Genomic DNA, 19,978 nt, shown 5'->3' on the forward strand with positions numbered 1-19,978 from the left:
CAGGTGCAAGCATGTTGCAGAACGGGTGCTTGGATAGTGGTGGCACACCTGAACCTGCTCTGGCCGCTGAGCTAACTTTGCCCGACAGCTTAAAGGGGGATTCTGCCTTACGGAACGGCCTGCCCAAAGAGGCCAGGGAGGCTCCCGCTCTCCCGGCCATGCAAACCTGGATTATCTAAGGTTTGCACCGATAATAGGGTTTCTGCAGGGCTATTTTTGGGCAGGAACGCACAAGAACGGAGTTCCGGCTGGCTCCCAAGTTGGCCACGCCCAGCAGGAACTCATTAGCATAATAGGCCACACCCAATAGCAGAAACTCATTAGGATTGGCTACATTAGGGGTGTGGCCTAACATGCAAAGGAGTTCCTGCTACAAAAAAAGCCCTGGACCGTTTTGACAACAAACAAGGTCAACAGAATAAGAAGCAAAAGGTGGGTGTGGCTGGATGACTATACTTCTGGTAACATGTGGGTGCGGCCTAATATGCTAATGAGCTATGCTCTCATGGGGGTGGCTGGATATGCTAATGAGTTTCTGTTGTTGGGTGTGGCCTGTTATGCTAATGAGTTCCTGCTGGGCTTTTTCTACAAAAAGAGCCCTGGGTTTCTGTGTACAAAATGGTTTACAGACGCACTTGTATCAGTGATCAGGGACTGCGGTCTATGCTGCTGAGTACAGCTGAGAATAAGATGGATCCTGTGATGTAATTTCTGCACTGCTTAAGGTGTCCTGTTCATACTTTGCTGTGCTCCAGTCCTATCTCTTAGATTCCTGGTTGTTTCCAGGCACCTACAATCCTAGGGCATCGTTTACTGAATGTCCAATCCTGTCGCTTGTACTGACTCACTCGGCGTAATCCGTCTTGAGTCCCTGTGGGTAAGGCGGACTGGGAATAAATGAAAGTAAATAAAGACATTCAAGGTATTCCTCCCCAGTCTCAACTAGGCCATGGGCGAGACAGAAGCCCTTCTGCCAGCCACATGGCTGAAGGAGGTGGTTTCCAACAGCACAGGGTTAGCCGTAGGAGAAGAAAGCACGGACTGAAAATGTGGGCCCCTGCTTTGACATCAAAAGCATCCCGTGGCCCGCCACGGTCAGGGAGCGGGCATGCCAGGCCTTTTGCCTGCCAGTGATCTTCACGGCCCCCTGGGAGGGAAGAGGAAGCTTGGCTCCTCTCTCGCCACCTTCCCAGTGACCTTAGCTGTTCTACACACACACACGCACTCTGCGATTCACAGGACTGCCTGGGACCATCCACTGCTACAAAGTCCTCTTGACATATCTGGAGCACAAATCCCCCCGGGCGACAAAGGCTTTACACAAACTGACACCCTCCCCGTCCGTGCCGGTGCTGCTCTCCTCTTAGAATGACGAGGGGAGACGGATGTCACTCCCTGAAGTTGTTAGATGGAGCAATCCGGAGTGACAGAAGAAGAAACAGGCTGGAAGGAGGGCAGCCCACCCCGGAGAGAGAAAGGAGGCTCACCAGTCAGGATGATGGAAAGGGGCAGATTCTCTCTCTCTCTCTCACACACACACACATATGCAGTCATAATTTGCAGAGAAAAATGACCTGTTCTACTCAGGTTATTTGCCGTGGGCTCAGTGCTGTTGGGAACTGCTTTTTTCTTCCCATGCTTCCCCACAGAAGCCAATACGCCCTCTAAGCTGTGGAGTCTTGTGAGCAAGAATTCTACTTTGTGAGCAACTGGCATTAAAGTTGTGAGCCAGCAATTTAACTACTGCATATATTAGTTTGCCCTCCTTCCTGGAGCCCCATCCTCCCTGAGCTGAGACAAAAATGTGTGAGCCAGAGTCTAAAACACTGTGAGCTAGCTCACACTAACTCAGCTTAAAGGGAACACTGCATAGAACTGTTGCATTTGTGAATGTCCACGGGTTTACTTGGCTTTTCTCTCAGTTTCCCCCTATCTGCTGTACTGTGACGTTTTGGGAAAGATGGCTGCTGCGTGGGTTAGGAAAGTTCGATTCTCCCAGTGCCACCCATTTCCCTTACCCCCATCAATGATTTTTTTTAAAAAAATCAGCAATTGAATATAATCCTAGCATTATAACATTATAACAATCTGTGCATCAAGTTCTCTAAATTCCCAGCTTTCACCAAAAAAAGAAGCCTCTTCCCCTTTTGTTGTGAGGATATAAGGGGAAAGGCAACTCTCCTCAACAACGAGGCTAAAAGCTTTTTCCTTTTCCTTTTAATGAAAGCTGGGAGAGCTCAATACGCAGATGGTTATAACTTTATAACAATATTCAGTTGCCATTTTTTAAAAAATAAACAAACCTGGAAAAGCCCTGGTGGCATGGGGCAGGGTGGCCTCTGCCAGGGGACTGGGGCAAGGATGATGCAGGGAAATATGCCACATGGAAGCCATGCAGTTGCAGTGATGTGTGGAGAGCTGCAGCAGCAACTGAGAAAGTATGCAAGCTCGGAGGCCAGAGGACCCCGCCTGCAGTGAGGAGGAGGCAGCGCAGGCTACCACCCAGCAAGAGAGCGGCTGCGTACCTTTCCCAGAGCTTCGGGCTTCAAGGTCGCGGATCTGCAGCTCCTGCTGCACTTCCTCCAGTCGCTTTTCTGCAGACTCCAGTTTCTTCTGCAGCTGGTCATATTTGCTCTGAAACAGAGAAATGGCATGGGAATTTCTTCACCCTCAAGGCAGCAGCCTATTCATTTATATCTCTCCACTACTCCATGGAGCTCGGGCCAGCATTCATGGTCTTGGAGGGGCCGTGGCTCAGAGGCAGAGCCTCTGCTTGGCACGCAGAAGGTCCCAGGTTCAATCCCCGGCAGCATCTCCAGTTTAAAAAGGACCTCTGTGAAAGACCTCTGCCTGAGACCCTGGAGAGACACTGCCAGTGAGAGTAAGCAATACTGACCTCGATAAACCAAGGGTCTGATTCATTAAGAGGCAGCACCATGTGTACAGACACCCTCCCCCAACATCAGTACACAAGGGTTTTTTGAAGCAAAATGGCACAAGATTTCCCCTAAAATGCACAGGTGCATGTGCCAGGAGGCCTGACAGGACTGCCAAAGCATGCATGCCAGCGTGTATCACCCAGCCAGCAGTCTCTGTGTGTGTGTGTGTCTTGGATCCTCCATACACCACCACTTGCATGTGGGCTGCCTCCTTCTCTCCATGAAATGCTGGTCATTTCATTCCGCCGCAGACCTCAAGCTTCTGGACTGCTAAATATCACCTTCCCCGAATTTCTTTTCCCCGCTACTCCCTTCTTATTTTCCTCTTAGTTAGCTTGTGTGTTCCCTGAGTGCTTTGTGTGTGTGTGTTTTACCTCTTTTATGATTTTCCAATAAAAAACCTTTCCAGTTGATTTTCAGCTGGAAACTTTGAGAGTTCTCTGGGAAATATTCTGGTATACATTGGTGGAGATCCCTAGTTACCCCCCTTTCGCTTGTTTCCAATTAAGTTAATTCCCCCAATTAATTAATTTTTGGGCAAATTGGGTAACAGCACTGGGAGGGCTTCTGGAGTTTTAGTCCACTGGTGGACCACCTGATGGCCCCTGGGTTTTGGCCACTGTGTGACACAGAGTGTTAGACTGGATGGGCCATTGTCCTGATCCAACGTGACTTCTCTATGCTCTTATGTTCTTAAGCTGCAGAGTTCACCCCTGTTTCTCAGTATCTTCAACCTCTTCCTTGGCTGAAACAGAGCTCTTCACAGCCTTCCCTGTGTCTGCCTGCCCCCGTGCCACTCAGTGGCCGCAGCCGTTCCCCTCCCATGCACACAATCCATTCCCGATGCCGGCAAGAAGTTCCTGCTTCCACCCACAGGGACCTCCACAGATTGAGATCAGTGCAAAACAGAGACTAGAGTAAGTCTTGCCTCCATTATATTGTGGCTTAAGTTGAATTACCTTGAATTACTAACATCCTTAATCCTTTGGGACTGTTTTCAATCTCCCTGGCTAATGGCAGTCCACCACAAATTGAGGATTTTAGGCTTGTCTGCTGAGACCCTCCTAGTAATGGGACTGGACTAGGCGAAAGCTCTGGTAAAACAACGGGTGTTTGACACTGAGCACCAGAACGATATTAATATTGCTCCAAATTTTTTTGCCACCGGAGAATACTAGATATGTTGTAGCACCAGCTGTTTATTTATCATCATTGGAGATACCATCTCATCACAGGGCTTTCTCCCTAGCTCGTTGGAGAGCACCTCCCCTCTGCAGTGGTCGAGGGGAGATATAGAAAGACCCCCATGCATGAGAGGGTTTACCCCTGCAGAGCTGGTATGGTTGAATCTGTAGAACACGTCTTGTATCAGTGTGGTTTCTACCAAGAAATTCGTGAGAAATTCATCCTTCCTTTCCTTAGAAAGCCACAGGACTGCCCTGCTTCTGAGATGACTAGGAAGCTCCTTGCCGGTGCAAATCCACAAATCACAGCTTCTTGTGCAAGGTTATTTTAAGCGGTGGTTCTTAAATTTAATATAATATTATAATATAATATTTGTTTAAATCTGAGATATCATTTATCAAATTTAAATTATATTTTTATTATCTGTTTGCTTATTCTTTTATGCTTATCCGTGTATATGATTTATGCTGGTCTTTGACCATATTAATAGATCTGAATCTGAATCTGATTGCGATCAGTGGAGTTCCTCATCTGAAGTAGAGCCAGTTATGTGAGGGGAGCCGTGGCACTCCCTCCCCCCTCCCCTCCCCTCACCCCGTCTGCCTGACAGCGGCCTCTCTTGGAAGAGCCTGCTAAGAAAGGCCTTCTTCGGGCAGGCCCTCAGACTGCTTCTCCTTGACTTCTCAGTCGCTGAGAACGGAATGTGGAAATTAAAGAGGAGCGGAAGACTGTTGTTGCCAGTTTTTGTTTCTGGAGGCCCTATTTAATAATGAATTTGTATAACTGTCGTTCCGTGTTCCATTGTAAGTCACCCCAAGGGCTAGAGTGCAGCCATGCAGCAAGAGGGAAGCAGCAAAACAAACAGAAGAGTGGCCTGATTCCAAAGGTGCCGTGCAGGAAGAAGAGAACGGAGCGGACACGCGGCTCATTTGCAACCACTGCATTGGCCACGGGCAGAACCTCCACTTCCAGGGACTCTGGAGAAGGGGGCTTTGCCTTGAGTCTTCTGATGTGAACGCGTCCAGCCCCCCCCCGCCACGTGACACCCCACCCCCGCCCCAACACATACCTGCAGCTCTTTGATCTCCCGTGCCCCTCGCAGCCTCTCAGCACGCTCCGCTTCCAGCACCTGGCAGGCCACGTCCCCTTTCAAGCGTTCGTCAGAGAGCTCTGTGGTGAGATCCACAATCTGTAGAAAGAGACCAAGAGGCAGGGGGCATTTGCGGCCAGTTCCTCCCAAGCGCTCCAGAGAGTCGGGGCTGACCACTGTAATGATTTAAAGTTTTAAGTGTGAGCTTCTGTAAATTAGCTGTTGTAGATTTTTTGGGTTGTGTAGCCGTGGTCTTGGCATTGTGGGACCTGGCGTTTCGCCAGCAGCTGTGACTGGCATCCTTGACACAGAGAGTACTCCATCTTTCTGTGTTATACCTCTGAGGATGCCAGTCACAGCCACTGGTGAAACGTCAGGTCCTACAATGCCAAGGCCCACGGCCAGACAACTCAGGAAATCTGCAACAGCTAATGCACTCCGGCCGTGAAAGCCTTCGACAATATATTGTTTCTGTAAATGTTTGGTAAGTTGCAGAAGAACAAGGGGGGGTGAAAGAGGGGGACGAGTGAGTGAGGTGATTGGTTGGTGACTGAGAGTGGCTAAGGGCTAAGGAGGGTGCGTGTGGAGAGAGAGAGAGAAGGCAGCAGTCAGTCAACAGTTAACCCTCAGTTGTGGTCAGTAAACCGTCTACAGAGCCTGAGAACCAGTCTTCTGATTAGAATCCCATGTCAGTGCTTGTGAAAAGCATTTAAGGTTCTAAAAGAGAAAACAGAATACTTTAGAGGGCATATTAGCGACTAGAGAGAGCCAGTTTGGTGCAGTGGTTAAGTGCGCGGACTCTAATCTGGGAGAACCGGGTTTGATCCCCCACTCCCCCACTCGCAGCTGCTGGATGACCTTGGGCAAGCCGTAGTTCTGATAAGAGCTGTCCTTGAAAAAGAGCAGTTTCTGTCAGAGCTCTCTCAGCCCCACCCACCTCACAGGCTGTCTGTTGTGAGGAGGGGGAGGGAGAGGAGTTTGCAAGCCACCCTGAGACACCTTTGGGTAGTGAAGGGCCAATGGGTATAAATCCAATCTCTTCTTCTTCAAAACCTATTATTGTCAAAGTATTGTAAGTGTGTGAGAGTGAAGCCGACAGAACCCGAGTTCAGAAGTGGAAGATCAAACTGAGCTAAATAAAATACAGACTGGACAAAGTACATTCTGAAGAGAAAGGAGGATTTGAGAGTGAGGAGTGTTTGTGAAGTGAAAGGGTGTGATTCCTCAGTCAGAAGTTATTATTACCATACACTGTTCTATTCACTGAAGTTACAAAACATCTTGAAGCCAATATGTTTCTTGCGCAAATAAAGTTTTATTTTGTGTATTAGCCCAGTGTCGTATGCTATTTCAATACTAGAGGCTCATCCTCAGGACCACATCGTCCAACGAAGAAGTCTTAGGGCCTGGGCACAATACTAAGGGGAAAGTTGAATAATAAGATTTGGAATTCAATTCCTGGTGGCAGCTTTAGATACCCAGAGAGAGAAATAACAAGAAAGTTAAAGACGCACCGTATCTAACCACACGGTTAAAAGAGTATAGTCATGACAACCACCCTGTCCTCGAAAGAGCCACCCCAATGAGTGACGGAGGATGTGCCGAGTTACCAAAAAACCTCTCCCTCTGACTCCCCCCCCCCTGAGTCCAGCTCCTCTCGCTGGCTCTCTTGGGGACGCAAGCGGGGAGCATCACAGAGGCTGAATCCTCACAGCCATGCCAACAGGGAGTCCAGGGGGCTGGACCCTCGTACGGCACCCTCAAGGCCGTCCTAAGGCCTCCTTGGCTCTCATGCTTTGGTTGGAGCTGGGTGATGGAGGGAGTCTTTGCCTGGTTAGGTTGCTGAGGGGCCCCTGGGCACCCCTGCACCAAGCTGGCAAGGAAAGAGGCTTTGCTCAGCAGCCTGAAAGGTCGCTTCCAGCCCCTGCTGGCATCACCAGATCACACACAGCGCATCACGTCCCTCTGCCCTCCCAACAGGTGCCCCTGGGGATTCTGGGGAGAGGAGAGCGGGCCCCTCCTGGGGCAGGATGACCGAGGCCAGCCCCACACTGCCTCCTTCTATGGACTGGCCCTGCCTGACCTTCTGGCCTCTGGCCCGGGCACAAGGGTGCACAGCGCAGAAGGAGAGGTTGGCGAGCAACAGGATTTCCTTTGCTCATAAGAACATAAGAGAACATAAGAGAAGCCAATGTTGGATCAGGCCAGTGGCCCATCCAATCCAACACTCTGTGTAACACAGGGGCCAAAAACACCAGGTGCCCTCAGGAGGTCCAGCAGCGGGGCCAGGACACCAGAAGCCCCCCCACGGTTGCCCCCCCCCAAGCAGCACCAAGAATACAGAGCATCCCTTGCCCCAACCTGAGAGTTCCTATAATAACATAAGAGAAGCCAATGTTGGATCAGGCCAATGGCCCATCCAGTCCAACACTCTGTCACACAGTGGCCAGAAATACCATCAGGTGCCATCAGGAGGTCCACCAGTGGGGCCAGGAAACTAGAAGTCCTCCCACTGTTGCCCCCACCCAAGCACCAAGAAGACAGAGCATCCCTTGCCCCAGCCTGAGAGTTCCTATCTATACCTTGTGGCTAATAGCCACTGATGGACCTCTGCTCCACATCCTTATCCAGTTCCCTCTTGAAGCCATCCATGCTTGTAGCCGCCACCACTTCCTGTGGCAGTGCATTCCATGTGTTCATCACTCTTTGGGTGAAGAAGTACTTCCTTTTATCTGTTCTAACCCGACTGCTCAGCAATTTCATGGAGTGCCCACAAGGAGTTCTTGTATTGTGAGACAGGGAGAAAAGTCCCTCTTTCTCTACCTGCTCTATCCCACGCATAGTCTTGTAAATCTTGATCATGTCACTCATCCACGCACCACTGCTTGGATCAGCTCACACCAAGGCTACCTGTGGCAGAGGCCTTTGGCCACAACAAGGAGGCAAGAATGGACCGAGCCGGGCCTGCTGGGCCTCAGGTGCCTTAAACACCTCCAGGTGCTTCGAAAACCAGGTGCTGCTGGATCAAGTGATCCTGCCTCCTTTGCTGGAGAAAGGGAGGCACACCATTTGAATAAAAAGGACAGCATACATGCAGAGCACTTTTCTTTCCTCTCCCCAGGCAAGGTCACTTCTGTACTTTCACTGCTTGCCGAGCTTAAGGGCATGCTTCCTAATGCCCCACTGGTCTCTTGGACTACCAAAGGCATCCCCTCGAATGTATTTTTCAGCCCTTCCTGCTGCAAGTGATCAGCGACTGGTGTGCGTGTGAAAGCAGCCTTCCTCTGGAGGGCAGACGGCCACCGCTTGAAGTCCTCGGTGCAATGGCGGCCAAAGCCCTCCGTGTCAGAGTCCCTTGTGGGTAGAGGGTGGGGCTTCAGGAGAAATGTGCCCCAGGAATGATCACCAAATACATTCTGCAGAATTGTGCAGATCTGAAGAACTGAGGCAGGTGACAGAATCCAGACTCTTTTGTCCCAGTTGTGGTACCTGGGCATGGTGATGGGAAGTGCCATCTGGTCACCACGGCGACCCCTCACGGGGGGGGGGGGGTTCCAAGACAAAAGACCTTCAGAGGTGGTTTTTGCCCCAGCCTGCCTCAGCATAACGACATAGAACTTCCTTGGCAGTCTCCCTTCCCCTGACCCTGCTTAACTTCCGAGATCTGACACAATCGGGCTAGCCTGGCCTATCCAGAATTCATTCATGCGCGAGTCGAGCATGTTTCCTAAGCTCCCGGTTTACGCAGTCTCACGTAAAGCCTTATGTCTGGAGCATCTGGCAGCACCTATGGCTAACGTCTGACCCACGGATTCAAGCAGGAAGACAGCTCCTTGGCTTCCGGACAAGGAGCGCGCGAGGAGCTGGCCCCGGGGCGTCTTCCACCTCCCTGCTCCTGGCTGCAGATATCCCTGCTCATGCAGAGCCTTCCCCCTAGTTTCCTGGAAACCTGAAATAATTTGACAGTCTCTGGGGTGTGCAGAGCATAATGACACTGTTAATTAATTAATTGCTGAAAAGAAGCTTTGGCACTGCTTGCCAAGGAACCGGGACAGTTTTCCACACGTGCGTCGTGTCTCTCTTGTGCCAGAGTTTGCACTTGAGGTGGGGAAGACGGGAGCCCCTCCATGGCTGCTCAGGGGAGGGGGAGGAACAAGAAGAGGCCACTACCAGCGGTGCGCCTTCTGCCTCTGGGCCAGAGCACAAAAGAGCCCGCGTTTGCCTTCTGAGTGGGAGGAGCACAGCCGTGGCATGTGTGCAAATGCTCAGCAACACGGAGGAGCAGAGGAGGAGGACACGCTCTTAGATCCATTTCGCTCCCATTGGGTGGGGGGGGCACACAAAGAGGGCAAAAACATTCCCCCCCTTTCAATGGGCTGCAAAGAAGCTGCTGGCAGTGCTGCAAGACAGAACCTGCTCCCCTTCGTGGGGGAAGGAGAGGGATTTGGCTGCATATCTCGACCGCGATGACCTGGATACGGTGATCCACACGACAGTCACCTCAAGGCTAAACTACTGTAACACTCTCTACATGGGGCTGCCCTTGTCACAAATCCGGAGGCTGCAGCTGGTGCAGAATGCCGCGGCCAGGCTGTTGATGGGTCTCCCTAGATGGGAGCACATCCGACCTGTGCTTAAGGCACTGCACTGGCTGCCAATAGTGTACTGAATTCACTTCAAGGTGCTGGTGCTTACCTTTAAAGCCCTATAGGGCCAGGGTCTGACATACCTGAGGGACCGCCTCTCCCCATATATACCCCAGCGAGCACTACGGTCGGGGTCACAACATCGACTAGTTATCCTAGGCCCCAGGGGCGCCAGGCTTGCTGCGACCAGGGCTAGGGCGTTTTCAGTGGCGGCTCCTTAATGGTGGAATGAACTCCCGGAGGAGATCAGGGCCCTGTGGGATCTTGTACAGTTCCACAGGGTCTGCAAGATGGAGCTCTTCCACCAGGCTTGCCGATGGATTAAGTCACAGATGCGTCCAGCTCTGAGCATCGCTGTCAGGCATGGCTCTCGTCAAGCAGGGGGCAGGCGGGGAGGCAACAGGGCAGCCTGGGCCTGACCCACATCGCAGCAAGGTAAGGAGCCGCACTGCTCAGGCCAGGGGGCCTTTATAGGGGCCAGGGGCATTGTCTGAGCTTATCCTTTCTGGTCAAGCGAAAGGCCTCTTTGCTGGCTCCCCAGGAGACCCTTCTCCCATGCCTTCTTCCTGTCTGCGTTGGGGAGGGGGGCAGCCCATGGGCAGAATTGCTGCTGCTGCTGCTGCTGCTGCTGCTGCTGCTGGACATCCCTCAGGACGTGGGGGGCTGGGGTCCCGAGAGTAATTAAGGGGGCGCCCCTTCCCCAAAGACTGCCCTTCGCAAAGAGAGGCCAACATGTCCCAAGGCAGGAGGCCATCAAAGAGTCACGATTGCACAGGGAGAAGTAATAGAATCATCGTAGAATGTTAGAAGTTGGAAGGGACCTTGCAGGTCATCTAGTCCAACCCCCTGGCACTCTGCAGGAGCACAGCCGAAAGAGAGCCCTGCAACATACCCGGAAGATGGTCATCCAGCCTCCGCTTGGAAACGTCCAGCGAAGGAGCCTCCACCACCTCCCGAGGCAGACTGTCCCACTGCTCAACCACCCTTCCGGTTAGGAAGTCTCTCCTGATATTTAGCCGGTATCGGCTCTCTTGCCATTTCCAACCATTAGATCTAATCTTGCAATCCAGAGCAAGAGAGAACAGATCCGCTCCGTCTTCTACATGACGGCCGTGTCATGTTTCTCGGCACAGTTCAGCCAGCCCTGGGGGGCCAGGCCAACCCCTTCTCCCGAGGCAGGGTACGGCCCCACAGCTCAAGGGCTCCCAAGCAGCCCCCCTCTCCAGCTGGCGGGCCTGAGCCCTGGCTGAGAGAGAGAGAGCTCTGAGCAACACAGCCCCGACCAAGGCTCCCTCTCAGCTGTGGAGTAAAAATCCTACTTTGTGAGCTCCTGACATTAAAGCTGTGAGCAAGCGATTGGGCTCCTGCACAAATTAGTTTGCTCTGGAGCCGCCCTTCCTAAGCTAAGACAGAAATGTGTGAGCCGGAGACTAAAAGACTGTGAGCTAGGCTCACACCAACTCAGCTTAGAGGGAACCCTGGTGGCCCAGACTGCTGCAAAGCCTGGATTACTTCGCTGTACCAGAAAGGAGGATGTGGCCCAGAAAGCAGAAGGGAAGGCCGCCCCCCTTTCCCGGCGGCTACAGTCGCATCAGCCCGAAAACAGGGCATTGAACTCCCATGGAGAGGTCTCAAGATGGAAACAAAAGAAGGCAACACACCAGCTCCAAAATTGCTTTCTTCCTCAGTTGGGCAGCATTCCGAAGCCTGCTGGGGAGCAGAGCGGGCTGTTCGGGCAGCTCAGCAGCAGGGCGGGTGGCGGGTCAGCTGGTCCAGTGGCCTGTGGCCGTCTCCCTCCCTCCCCGCGGACCATCCCTGGCCTAGATGCTGCCTCCGTGCTTACACAGCACTTTTGGCTAATGAAGATGAACTCCCACCAGTTCTGCTTCTCCTCTCCACGAAGAGGCCTCCGGTAGGACAAGCTGCGGGAGCTCCAAGAAGTGAGCGCAACGGAACTCTTTTCATTGGTCTGATCACATCGCACAGCTAACAAGCAGTGCCAACTGGGCCTTCGAAAGACGCCAACTCCCACTGTCGTGCCTCCAGGTGGAGACTGGAGATCTCCTGGGATTCCAGCTGGTCTCCCGACTACAGAGATCAGTTCCCCCGGAGAAAACGGCTGCTTTGGAGGGTGGACTACTCTGTGGCTTCTCATCCAACCTAGGATTCCTCCTCCTCCCCCCAAATCAACCTCCACCAGGCCCTGCCCCCAAATCTCCAGGAGTTTTCCAGCCCTAAGTGTCATGAACATCTACATGTGCCCCCTTGCCCAGATTGCCCGGAGGCATAGGCTAGGGTGTCACCAATACACAGATGACACCCAGCTTATGCAGTTCCGCAGGTCCCGAGCGACGGAGCTACCGGGTCTCGAACTGCTGAACTACCGACCTTCCACAGCCTGCAGTTCAGCCTCTTAGCCACTTGAGCCACCGCAGCTCCATGTGGGGAGGGCAGAATATAAATTGAAAATATGAATAAATAAAATAAAAAATGAAGTGGCTTCCCTTCGACCTTCATTCCCTCTTCTCATGAGTGCCTTGGTCATGAGAGGGGATCCCACTGGCACACCCGTTTCCCCGTGGCTGCCCTGAGGTGCGCCACGATCACCATGCAAAGAGAGCAGTCCATTGCTCCACACGAAATGAGGCCCCATCCTTCAGAGGGGCCTCCTCTTGTCAATCATGTGAGGACAAACAAGCCTCTCCGGACCACAGAAGAGGGGAAAGGACACTCCCAACTCTTACCTTTGTCTCTAGCCCTTCAGTGCTCTGCCGAAACTCCTGCCGTGAAAGGTCCAAGGCCTGCAGCTTCTTCCTGAGCACCGCAAGCTCTTCCTAGAAAAGGAGACGAGAAAGCAAGAAGGCCCGCTCTGGCATCCCAAAGCCCTGAAATTCCCCACTCAGTGCAGGTTTCCTGGGTTCAAGACCAATGCTCCCTCTAAGCTGTGGAGCAAAAATTCTACTTTGCGAGCTCCTGGCATCAAAGTTGTGAGTGAGCGATTTGGCTGCTGCATAAATCAGTTTGCTCTGGAGCCATCCTTCCTGGGCTAAGACAAAAATGCGTGAGCTAGAGGCTAAAAAACTGTGAGCTAGCTCACACTCACTCAGCTTAGAGGGAACACTGTTCAAGACCAAGTCATCACTGGCTAAACTCCCCACCCCGTCCCTCTTGCCACAGTTTTCAATTGTAAACACGTTAAAGGATGGGAGCGCTCCTCGTTTGTGGATGGAATGGAAGGCCCCCCCCCCCCCCGCGACAGTGACACACACACACACTGTGAACAAATCAGGGTGTGTCTGCTGGTTTGCTTGAAATGGTTTGATCGCCCCTTTCAACCTAGATAGGAGTACAGGGCAGCAGACACAAATACGCACAAAGCACATGATAGAGCCCCTTAGACTCCAGAATACCCAAAAGGCCCAAAAGAGAGCCTCCAGCTAGCTTTAAAGAAGCTCCCAGATAGAAGCCTTCTGCATAAAGACTCGTACACTTCCCCGGACAGCCCCCTTCTAACTGTCTCCTTCCTCTGCTTATTTTGGGCCTCCCCTCGTTTATGTTGTCTGGCTTCTTGCACTCTGTACAGTGCCACACAGGTGCTACATCTCTTGGAGATAACAGAACAGAGAACTGTCTGTTTTCTTCCAAGCCTACAATCCGACAAATGGATCTGGCGCCGAACAGAAGGCGCGCGGCAATATGAAGGGATGGCGCCTCTCCCTCTCTTCTTCCTTCCTGGCTGCACACTTGTGCCTCCTGTCCCTCCAGGAAGACGGTGTCCCGGCTGCCATTACCTACCTCCTTGGCACGGAGCTGGCCTTCCTGAAGGTTGGCACTCAGCAGTGGCCGAACGCGGCACATCAGCACCCACCAGGGCCAGGTCTTCACTGCTTGGAACACGGCCACGTTCTTCTGGATGCAGCGAATGGCCAGCCGCTGGATCTGGAAGGGAGGCAAGAGGGCTATGGCGGCTCCCCCAAGGACACGACCTCCGCTCAGCAGACCCATTTAGGAGGCGGGGGGAGTGGTCCAAGCAGGGGTCAGTCCTGGGCACTTGGCCTCACACCGGACAAAACGCTGGACTACATACTCGCCAGCTCCCTGGCAGAGACGAGTTAGTTCTGGTGAGGAAAACTTGCTGCTCACTCACCGGCCACAGCCTGCACTAGTCAGGAGGTCCCCGCAGGATGAGGCCCGGGACAGCAAGCAGCTGCCTTCCACTGTTATTGGGGGCGGGGAACGCTCCAGCCACCCACTGCTGCAGCTTTATGTAGTTGGGGGGGGGCCTTGGTGAGAGGAACAAGAGCCAGCACTTTCCCTCGCAGTGCTGAAGGCTCGTTTTAAAAAACCCGGAGTCTGAAAACTCTGGAAGTCTGCAAAGCCCCCTGGATGCAGGGTCAATGCCCTGATGATGAATCATGTCTGAAACCCTGATCTCTGTCGCTTCTACAGCAAATTAGAGAAGAGGCACAATTCTACAGAACCCCCCCCCTCCCTCCCGGCCTCTAAACGCAGCCTCAGCACCACTGCTGTGTGTGTGTGTTCCCTGGATCCAAATTGCACACCCAGGACGCTGGACATCCTGCTCTTCTCCTGGACCGTGCCTCTTCTGGATATGGTGCTTCTGCTACCAATCAACCTCTTAGTACTGATTTAAATGCATCCCAGACTATTGTTGGATCTACTTCCCTGTTCTCATTAAACTCAAACAAATCTTTAATATGTTTTTTGAGTTCTTGTTGTACTTTATCATTTATTACTACAGTTTGGTGTCCTGGTTAAGTGTGTGGACTCTAATCTGGGAGAACCGGGTTTGATTCCCCACTCCTCTGCTTGCAGCTACTGGGTGACCTTGGGCAAGCCGTAGTTCTGATAAGAGCTGTCCTTGAAAAAGAGCCGTTCCTGTCAGAGCTCTCTCAGCCCCGCCTACCCCACAGGGTGTCTGTTGTGGGGAGGGGAAGGGAAAGGAGATTGTCAGCCACTCTGAGACTCCCTTGGGTAGTGAAGGGCCATGGGGTAGAAATCCAATCTCTTCTCTTCTTCTTTTCACTCGCAGTCACCGTTACAACAGCGCTGTCAAGCAGGCCTCTACCATTAACCCCGTACTGCATACTGGGGGGCAGAAGGGGCAGCAGCCAGGTGAGCTGTGAACGGGGCCCTTCCTGATCTGTGGCCTTTCAGCCCTCGTGCTGTGCTAGCAAATGGAGGGGGACCTGAAAAGTTGCCAGCTACCTTCAGTCTCTTGAACTGCTGCCGGGAGAGGAAGCCCTTGCAGGCGGCTTGGAGGAGCGTCAGGTTGGGAGACACCAGCTTCTCCCTCTGCTTCTCAAGCCTGGAGAGCAGCCCGGCCTTCAGGAACACCTGCGGAGACAAACACCCAGAGGAGAGGAGGGTCACTCCTCTTCTGGCCAGGCGGGGCAACCTCTGTGTGGGGCCCGAGATCTCCCGGAATGACAACTGGTCTCCGGGAGACGGAGACCCGCGTCCCAGAGGAAACGGCAGCTGTGGAAGGTCGATTCTGCGGCGTGACACCCCCTCCCCAGGCTCCACCCCCCAAATACCCAGGAATTTCCCCATCCAGAGTTGACGGGGGGCCCTTCTGGGTGATGAGGGCCAAAGGGAAGCCTGCCCCCTTGGAGATAAACGTGCCAGCTCATGAAAGCCAGCCCTCTCTCGCACGGCCAGCTACCTGTGTGTGGCCCACGGCGACACTTTTCTTCTCCAAATTGAGCGCCTGGAAGAGCTCCTCCAGAGCCTGCAGAAGGGAAAGGCAGAAGAGAATCAACATCTTCGCAGAGCTCAGAAAGCAAGCCCCCCCCTCACCACCCATGCCCCCACCCCTACAAGGACCACAGGGACCACCTTTCGGGCTCCTCCGCCACAGCTGTGGACCCTCCCCTGTTTTCTACACACCTTTCAGCTCCCAAAAGCCCTTCTGCTGTCAAGTTAAGAACATAAGAGACGCCAATGTTGGATCAGGCCAAAGGCCCATCCAGTCCAACACTCTGTGTCACACGGTGGCCAAAAATACCAGGTGCCATCAGGAGGTCCAGCAGTGGGGCCAGGACACTAGGAGCCCTCCCACTCTTGCCCCCCACCCCAAGCACCAAGAATACAGAGCATCCCTTGCCCCAGAGTCCCTATCTATACCTTGTGGCTAATAGCCACTGATGGACCTCTGCTCCATATTAAGAACATAAGAGACGCCAATGTTGGATCAGGCCAATGGCCCAGCTAGTCCAACACTCTGTGTCACACAGTGGCCAGAAATACCAGGTGCCATCAGGAGGTCCAGCAGTGGGGCCAGGACACTAGAAGCCATCCCACTGTTGCCCCCCCCCCCCAACACCCAAAAAGACAGAGCATCCCTTGCCCCAACCTGAGAGTTCCTATCTATACCTTGTGGCTAATAGCCACTGATGGACCTCTGCTCCATATGTTTAGCTAATTCCCTCTTATAAGAACATAAGAGCAGCCAATGTTGGATCAGGCCAATGGCCCATCCATTCCAACACTCTGTCACACAGTGGCCAAAAACACCAGGGGCCATCAGAAGGTCCAGCAGTGGGGCCAGGACACTAGAAGCCCTCCCACTGTTGCCCCCCCCAAGCACCAAGAAGACAGAGCATCCCTTGCCCCAACCTGAGAGTTCCTATCTATACCTTGTGGCTAATAGCCACTGATGGACCTCTGCTCCATATGCTTATCTAATTTCCTTTTGAAGCCGTCCGTGCTTGTAGCCGCCACAGCTTGTAGTTAGGGGAGGTGGGTTTGGGGCCAGAGGCAATGCTCCCTCTAAGCTGCGGAGTCTTGTGAGCCTGTTCCCAGGAAAACGGCCCACATTGAACTCTGCCTCAACCCCACCCAAAATGGGTCCCTCGCCCAAAAGAGAAGGTACAAGACCCCCACCCACTGAGACGCTCCCCCAGATGGAGCGGAGCCACTCCCCGGCCAAGCAGCGGCACCACCAAAAGAGGAATTCTCTCCTGCCAGGGTCTACATTAAAAGTTGCATTTTATGTTCACTTTTATTTCAGAAGTAAAGCTGTCAGGAAAAGAATAATTGCTGGCTCTTTGAAAGATGGCTCGGGGCCTACATGCCGTTGGATTTCACCTCTTCAGCAGACGTGGAATTTAACCAAGTGCCGGCAGAGCACTTAGCCCCGCCAGCACCCTGCCATTGGCTGCTGCTAGGCTGGATCATCCTACTGGGAGAGGAGCCGGTGGGCAGCGGTCCCGGAGCAGCCCAGGCCAATGGCAGCCTGGTTTCCCCCTGGGCCCTCTTCTCCCCAGTCCACTCTTCAGAAAAGAGGTGGTCTTGACAAATCCCTACAAGTCCCGGCAAGGGGACAGGCTGAGGGCCTTGGGAATGTTTAGTCTGGAGAAGTGGAGACTGAGGGGGGACATGATGGCTCTCTTTAAATATCTGAAAGGCTGTGATTTGGAGGAGGAGGGCGAGGAACTGTTCCAGTTGGCAGCAGAGGACAGGACCTGAAGCAACGGGTTTAAATTACATGCAGAGAGGCATCGGCTGGATATTAGGAAGAACTTTTTCACGGTCAGAGTGGTTCAAAAGTGGAATCAGCTGCCTAGGGAGGTGGTGAGCTACCCTTCACTGGCAGCTTTCAAGAAGAGGCTGGACAAATATTTGTCAGAGATGCTTTAGGCTGGTCCTGCACTGGGCAGAGGGTTGGACTAGATGGCCTCTATGGCCCCTTCCAACTCTATGATTCTATGATTCTTAGAGGAAGAATCCCTCTCATTCTGAGCAGCAGAAAAATCCGTCCCACTTGCCAGGAAATGACGGAGCAGCCGGAGGAGATCAGGGCCCTGCGGGACCTTTTACAGTTCCGCAGGGCCTGCAAGACGGAGCTCTTCCGCCAGGCTTTTAATTAGGAGCCGCCACTACCACCACTACCACCAATATTATCATTATTAACAATGGGGGAGTGGGTTGGCCCTGTATGAAGATCGAGCCACAGCATCGTGATGGATCGGTCACCGCTGAACTGGGGCTTTGTGTTACATCTACAGTACGCCATCTAAATTCGTCTGAAGGATTAACATCACTGAGCACTTTAATAGTAATATATGGTTGTTTTTATCTTGTTTTATATGTTTTTATATGTTTTATATACCTGGCACATGGTGCCCTTAGTTGTGAGCTCCCCTGAGCCCATTCGCGGGGTGGGCGGGATAGAAATATAATAAAATAAATAAATCTCTTTTTTGCCCACGTGGCCAAATGCGGGTTGCTCCCACCTTCCTGCAATGGGACTGAGCTAAGAGCTGCTATTTCCCCATCAAATCACTGAGGGGTCCAGCCCCCAGGCTTTTCTTTTCCCTCCGTTCTTTCTCTCTCCTCTGTTATTCTAAAGGGAAAAGCTCCCATGATGGCCACGCCCAGTTCTTGCCAGCCTCACCCCAACTGTGCACAGCAGCCAGCTTTCCTTTTGGCACTCAAGCCGCGCCAAGCAACATCCAGAGCTCAGAACTGCTATTTGCTCAGAACTGGAAGGGTCCTTATCAATCCCCCTTTCATCAAGGAACCCTTTTCCGTACGGACTGGCCCACTGAGGAACGTATGCATGCACCTGCTGCAGAACAGCTGTGCATTGCCAAACACTCGAGGATGAGCGCTCAGTTCCTTGGGCTAGTAGCTGGCCCTGCAGGGTCTCAGGAGTATAGATGTCAGGGCTTTTTTTGTGGGAAAAGCCCAGCAGGAACTCATTAGCATAATAGGCCACACCCAGCAGCAGAAACTTATTAGCATAATAGGCCACACCCCTGACAGCACAGCTCATTGGCATATTAGGCCACACACACCCCCATGTTACCAGAAGTGTGGTCATCCAGCCACACCCACCTTTTGTTTCTTATTCCGTTATACTTTGTTTATTCTCAAAACCCAGGGCTTTTTTTGTAGCAGGAACTTCTTTGCATGTTAGGCCACACACCCCTAATGTAGCCAATCCTAATGAGTTCCTGCTGTTGGGTGTGGCCTATTATGCTAATGAGTTCCTGCTGGGCGTGGCCAACTTGGGAGCCAGCCGGAACTCCATCCCTGTGCGTTCCTGCCCCAAAATAGCTCTGGATAATGTGAAACTCAAGAGTGTCCTTTCATGAGCTTGGGAGCAAACGAGAGCCCCGCCCCCAACCCATACACTGCAAGGCTTTGGTGGATGCACTGACCCTTCATCAGGGAAGCTTGACCACCACTTCATAGGCTACACTTATCTCTGCTCCACTTCTGGGAAACCTCCGGGGTCCAAGAGGGACTCACAGAGAGCCGCCAACCTCAAGGGCATCACAGCTCAAAAAGGAGCCTGGGAAAGCAGCTTCACGCATGTTAGGAGAGCCACGGAAGCCTGTGCGTGGTTCGTACCAGGCCAAGAAACAAAGCCCTGAGAGGCCCAGACACAGCAGTGGGGATGGAAGAACACCCGGAAGAAGGAGCCCTTTGTGTATTAAGTCTTGTCAGACTTGCACTCAGAGGACTCGAGTCCATGCAGGATCCAGCTGCTTTCTGCAATGCCAGCCACAGAACCGCCGCAGGTGTTTCTGCATTCCCATTCCCCTAGCTTGCATGTTCCTGTTGATTCGGGGAGGGGGAGGCCTGTTTCGCACATGGTTTGCTCCCTCTAGTGGTCAGCTCAGTACTACGTCGCTTCACGTTTGGCATATCTCCCTGCAGATTTTAACTGCAGGTTTTTATGCTAGATATAAAGCGATATATTAAACCAACTACTACAGGAAGCAAAACACATGTGGAACGCGGGGGGGGGGAATCCCGTGAAGCAACAGGAACATACAAGTGAGGAAAATGAGAATACAGGAAAGCCCCAGATTTACAGCAGAAGGGTGAGTAGTCCAATGGAAAATCAACATTAGCAAATGTTTTGTAAGGGATGACCTTTAAACAGAGATTTTCAACCACACCAAAGGGACTGAACTTCCTGGACCCTGGTGACAGAAGGCAGCGGTCCCTTCACTGAAGGCTGTTCTCAAGGCCATTTTATGATCCCCCTCTTTGGAGGTCCCTGCCGGTCCAGCTGAGGAAGGCACATCTGCAGCCAGAATATGCAGGACTCCCCAAATCCAAAACTGCAGAAAAGCTGCTGC

The 19,978-nt window shown here is 52.6% G+C and overlaps 1 protein-coding gene across 1 annotated transcript in view; it reads right to left on the reverse strand.

The window, feature by feature from the left end:
- MYO18B (myosin XVIIIB) overlaps nucleotides 1-19,978 on the reverse strand; it is a 185,259-nt gene that overhangs the window by 88,614 nt on the left and 76,667 nt on the right. The window contains exons 23-28 of the mRNA XM_015426416.1: nucleotides 15,547-15,612; nucleotides 15,090-15,218; nucleotides 13,656-13,799; nucleotides 12,605-12,694; nucleotides 5,194-5,313; nucleotides 2,526-2,634 (exon numbers count right to left, since the gene is read on the reverse strand). Of these exons, the coding sequence (XP_015281902.1) occupies nucleotides 2,526-2,634; nucleotides 5,194-5,313; nucleotides 12,605-12,694; nucleotides 13,656-13,799; nucleotides 15,090-15,218; nucleotides 15,547-15,612 (658 nt within the window). The remainder of the gene's footprint in view (nucleotides 1-2,525; nucleotides 2,635-5,193; nucleotides 5,314-12,604; nucleotides 12,695-13,655; nucleotides 13,800-15,089; nucleotides 15,219-15,546; nucleotides 15,613-19,978) is intronic.

The sequence above is a fragment of the Gekko japonicus genome, unplaced genomic scaffold (genome assembly GCF_001447785.1).
Source record: "Gekko japonicus isolate JY-2015 unplaced genomic scaffold, Gekko_japonicus_V1.1 scaffold856, whole genome shotgun sequence".
Classification (NCBI taxonomy): Eukaryota; Metazoa; Chordata; class Lepidosauria; order Squamata; family Gekkonidae; genus Gekko; species Gekko japonicus.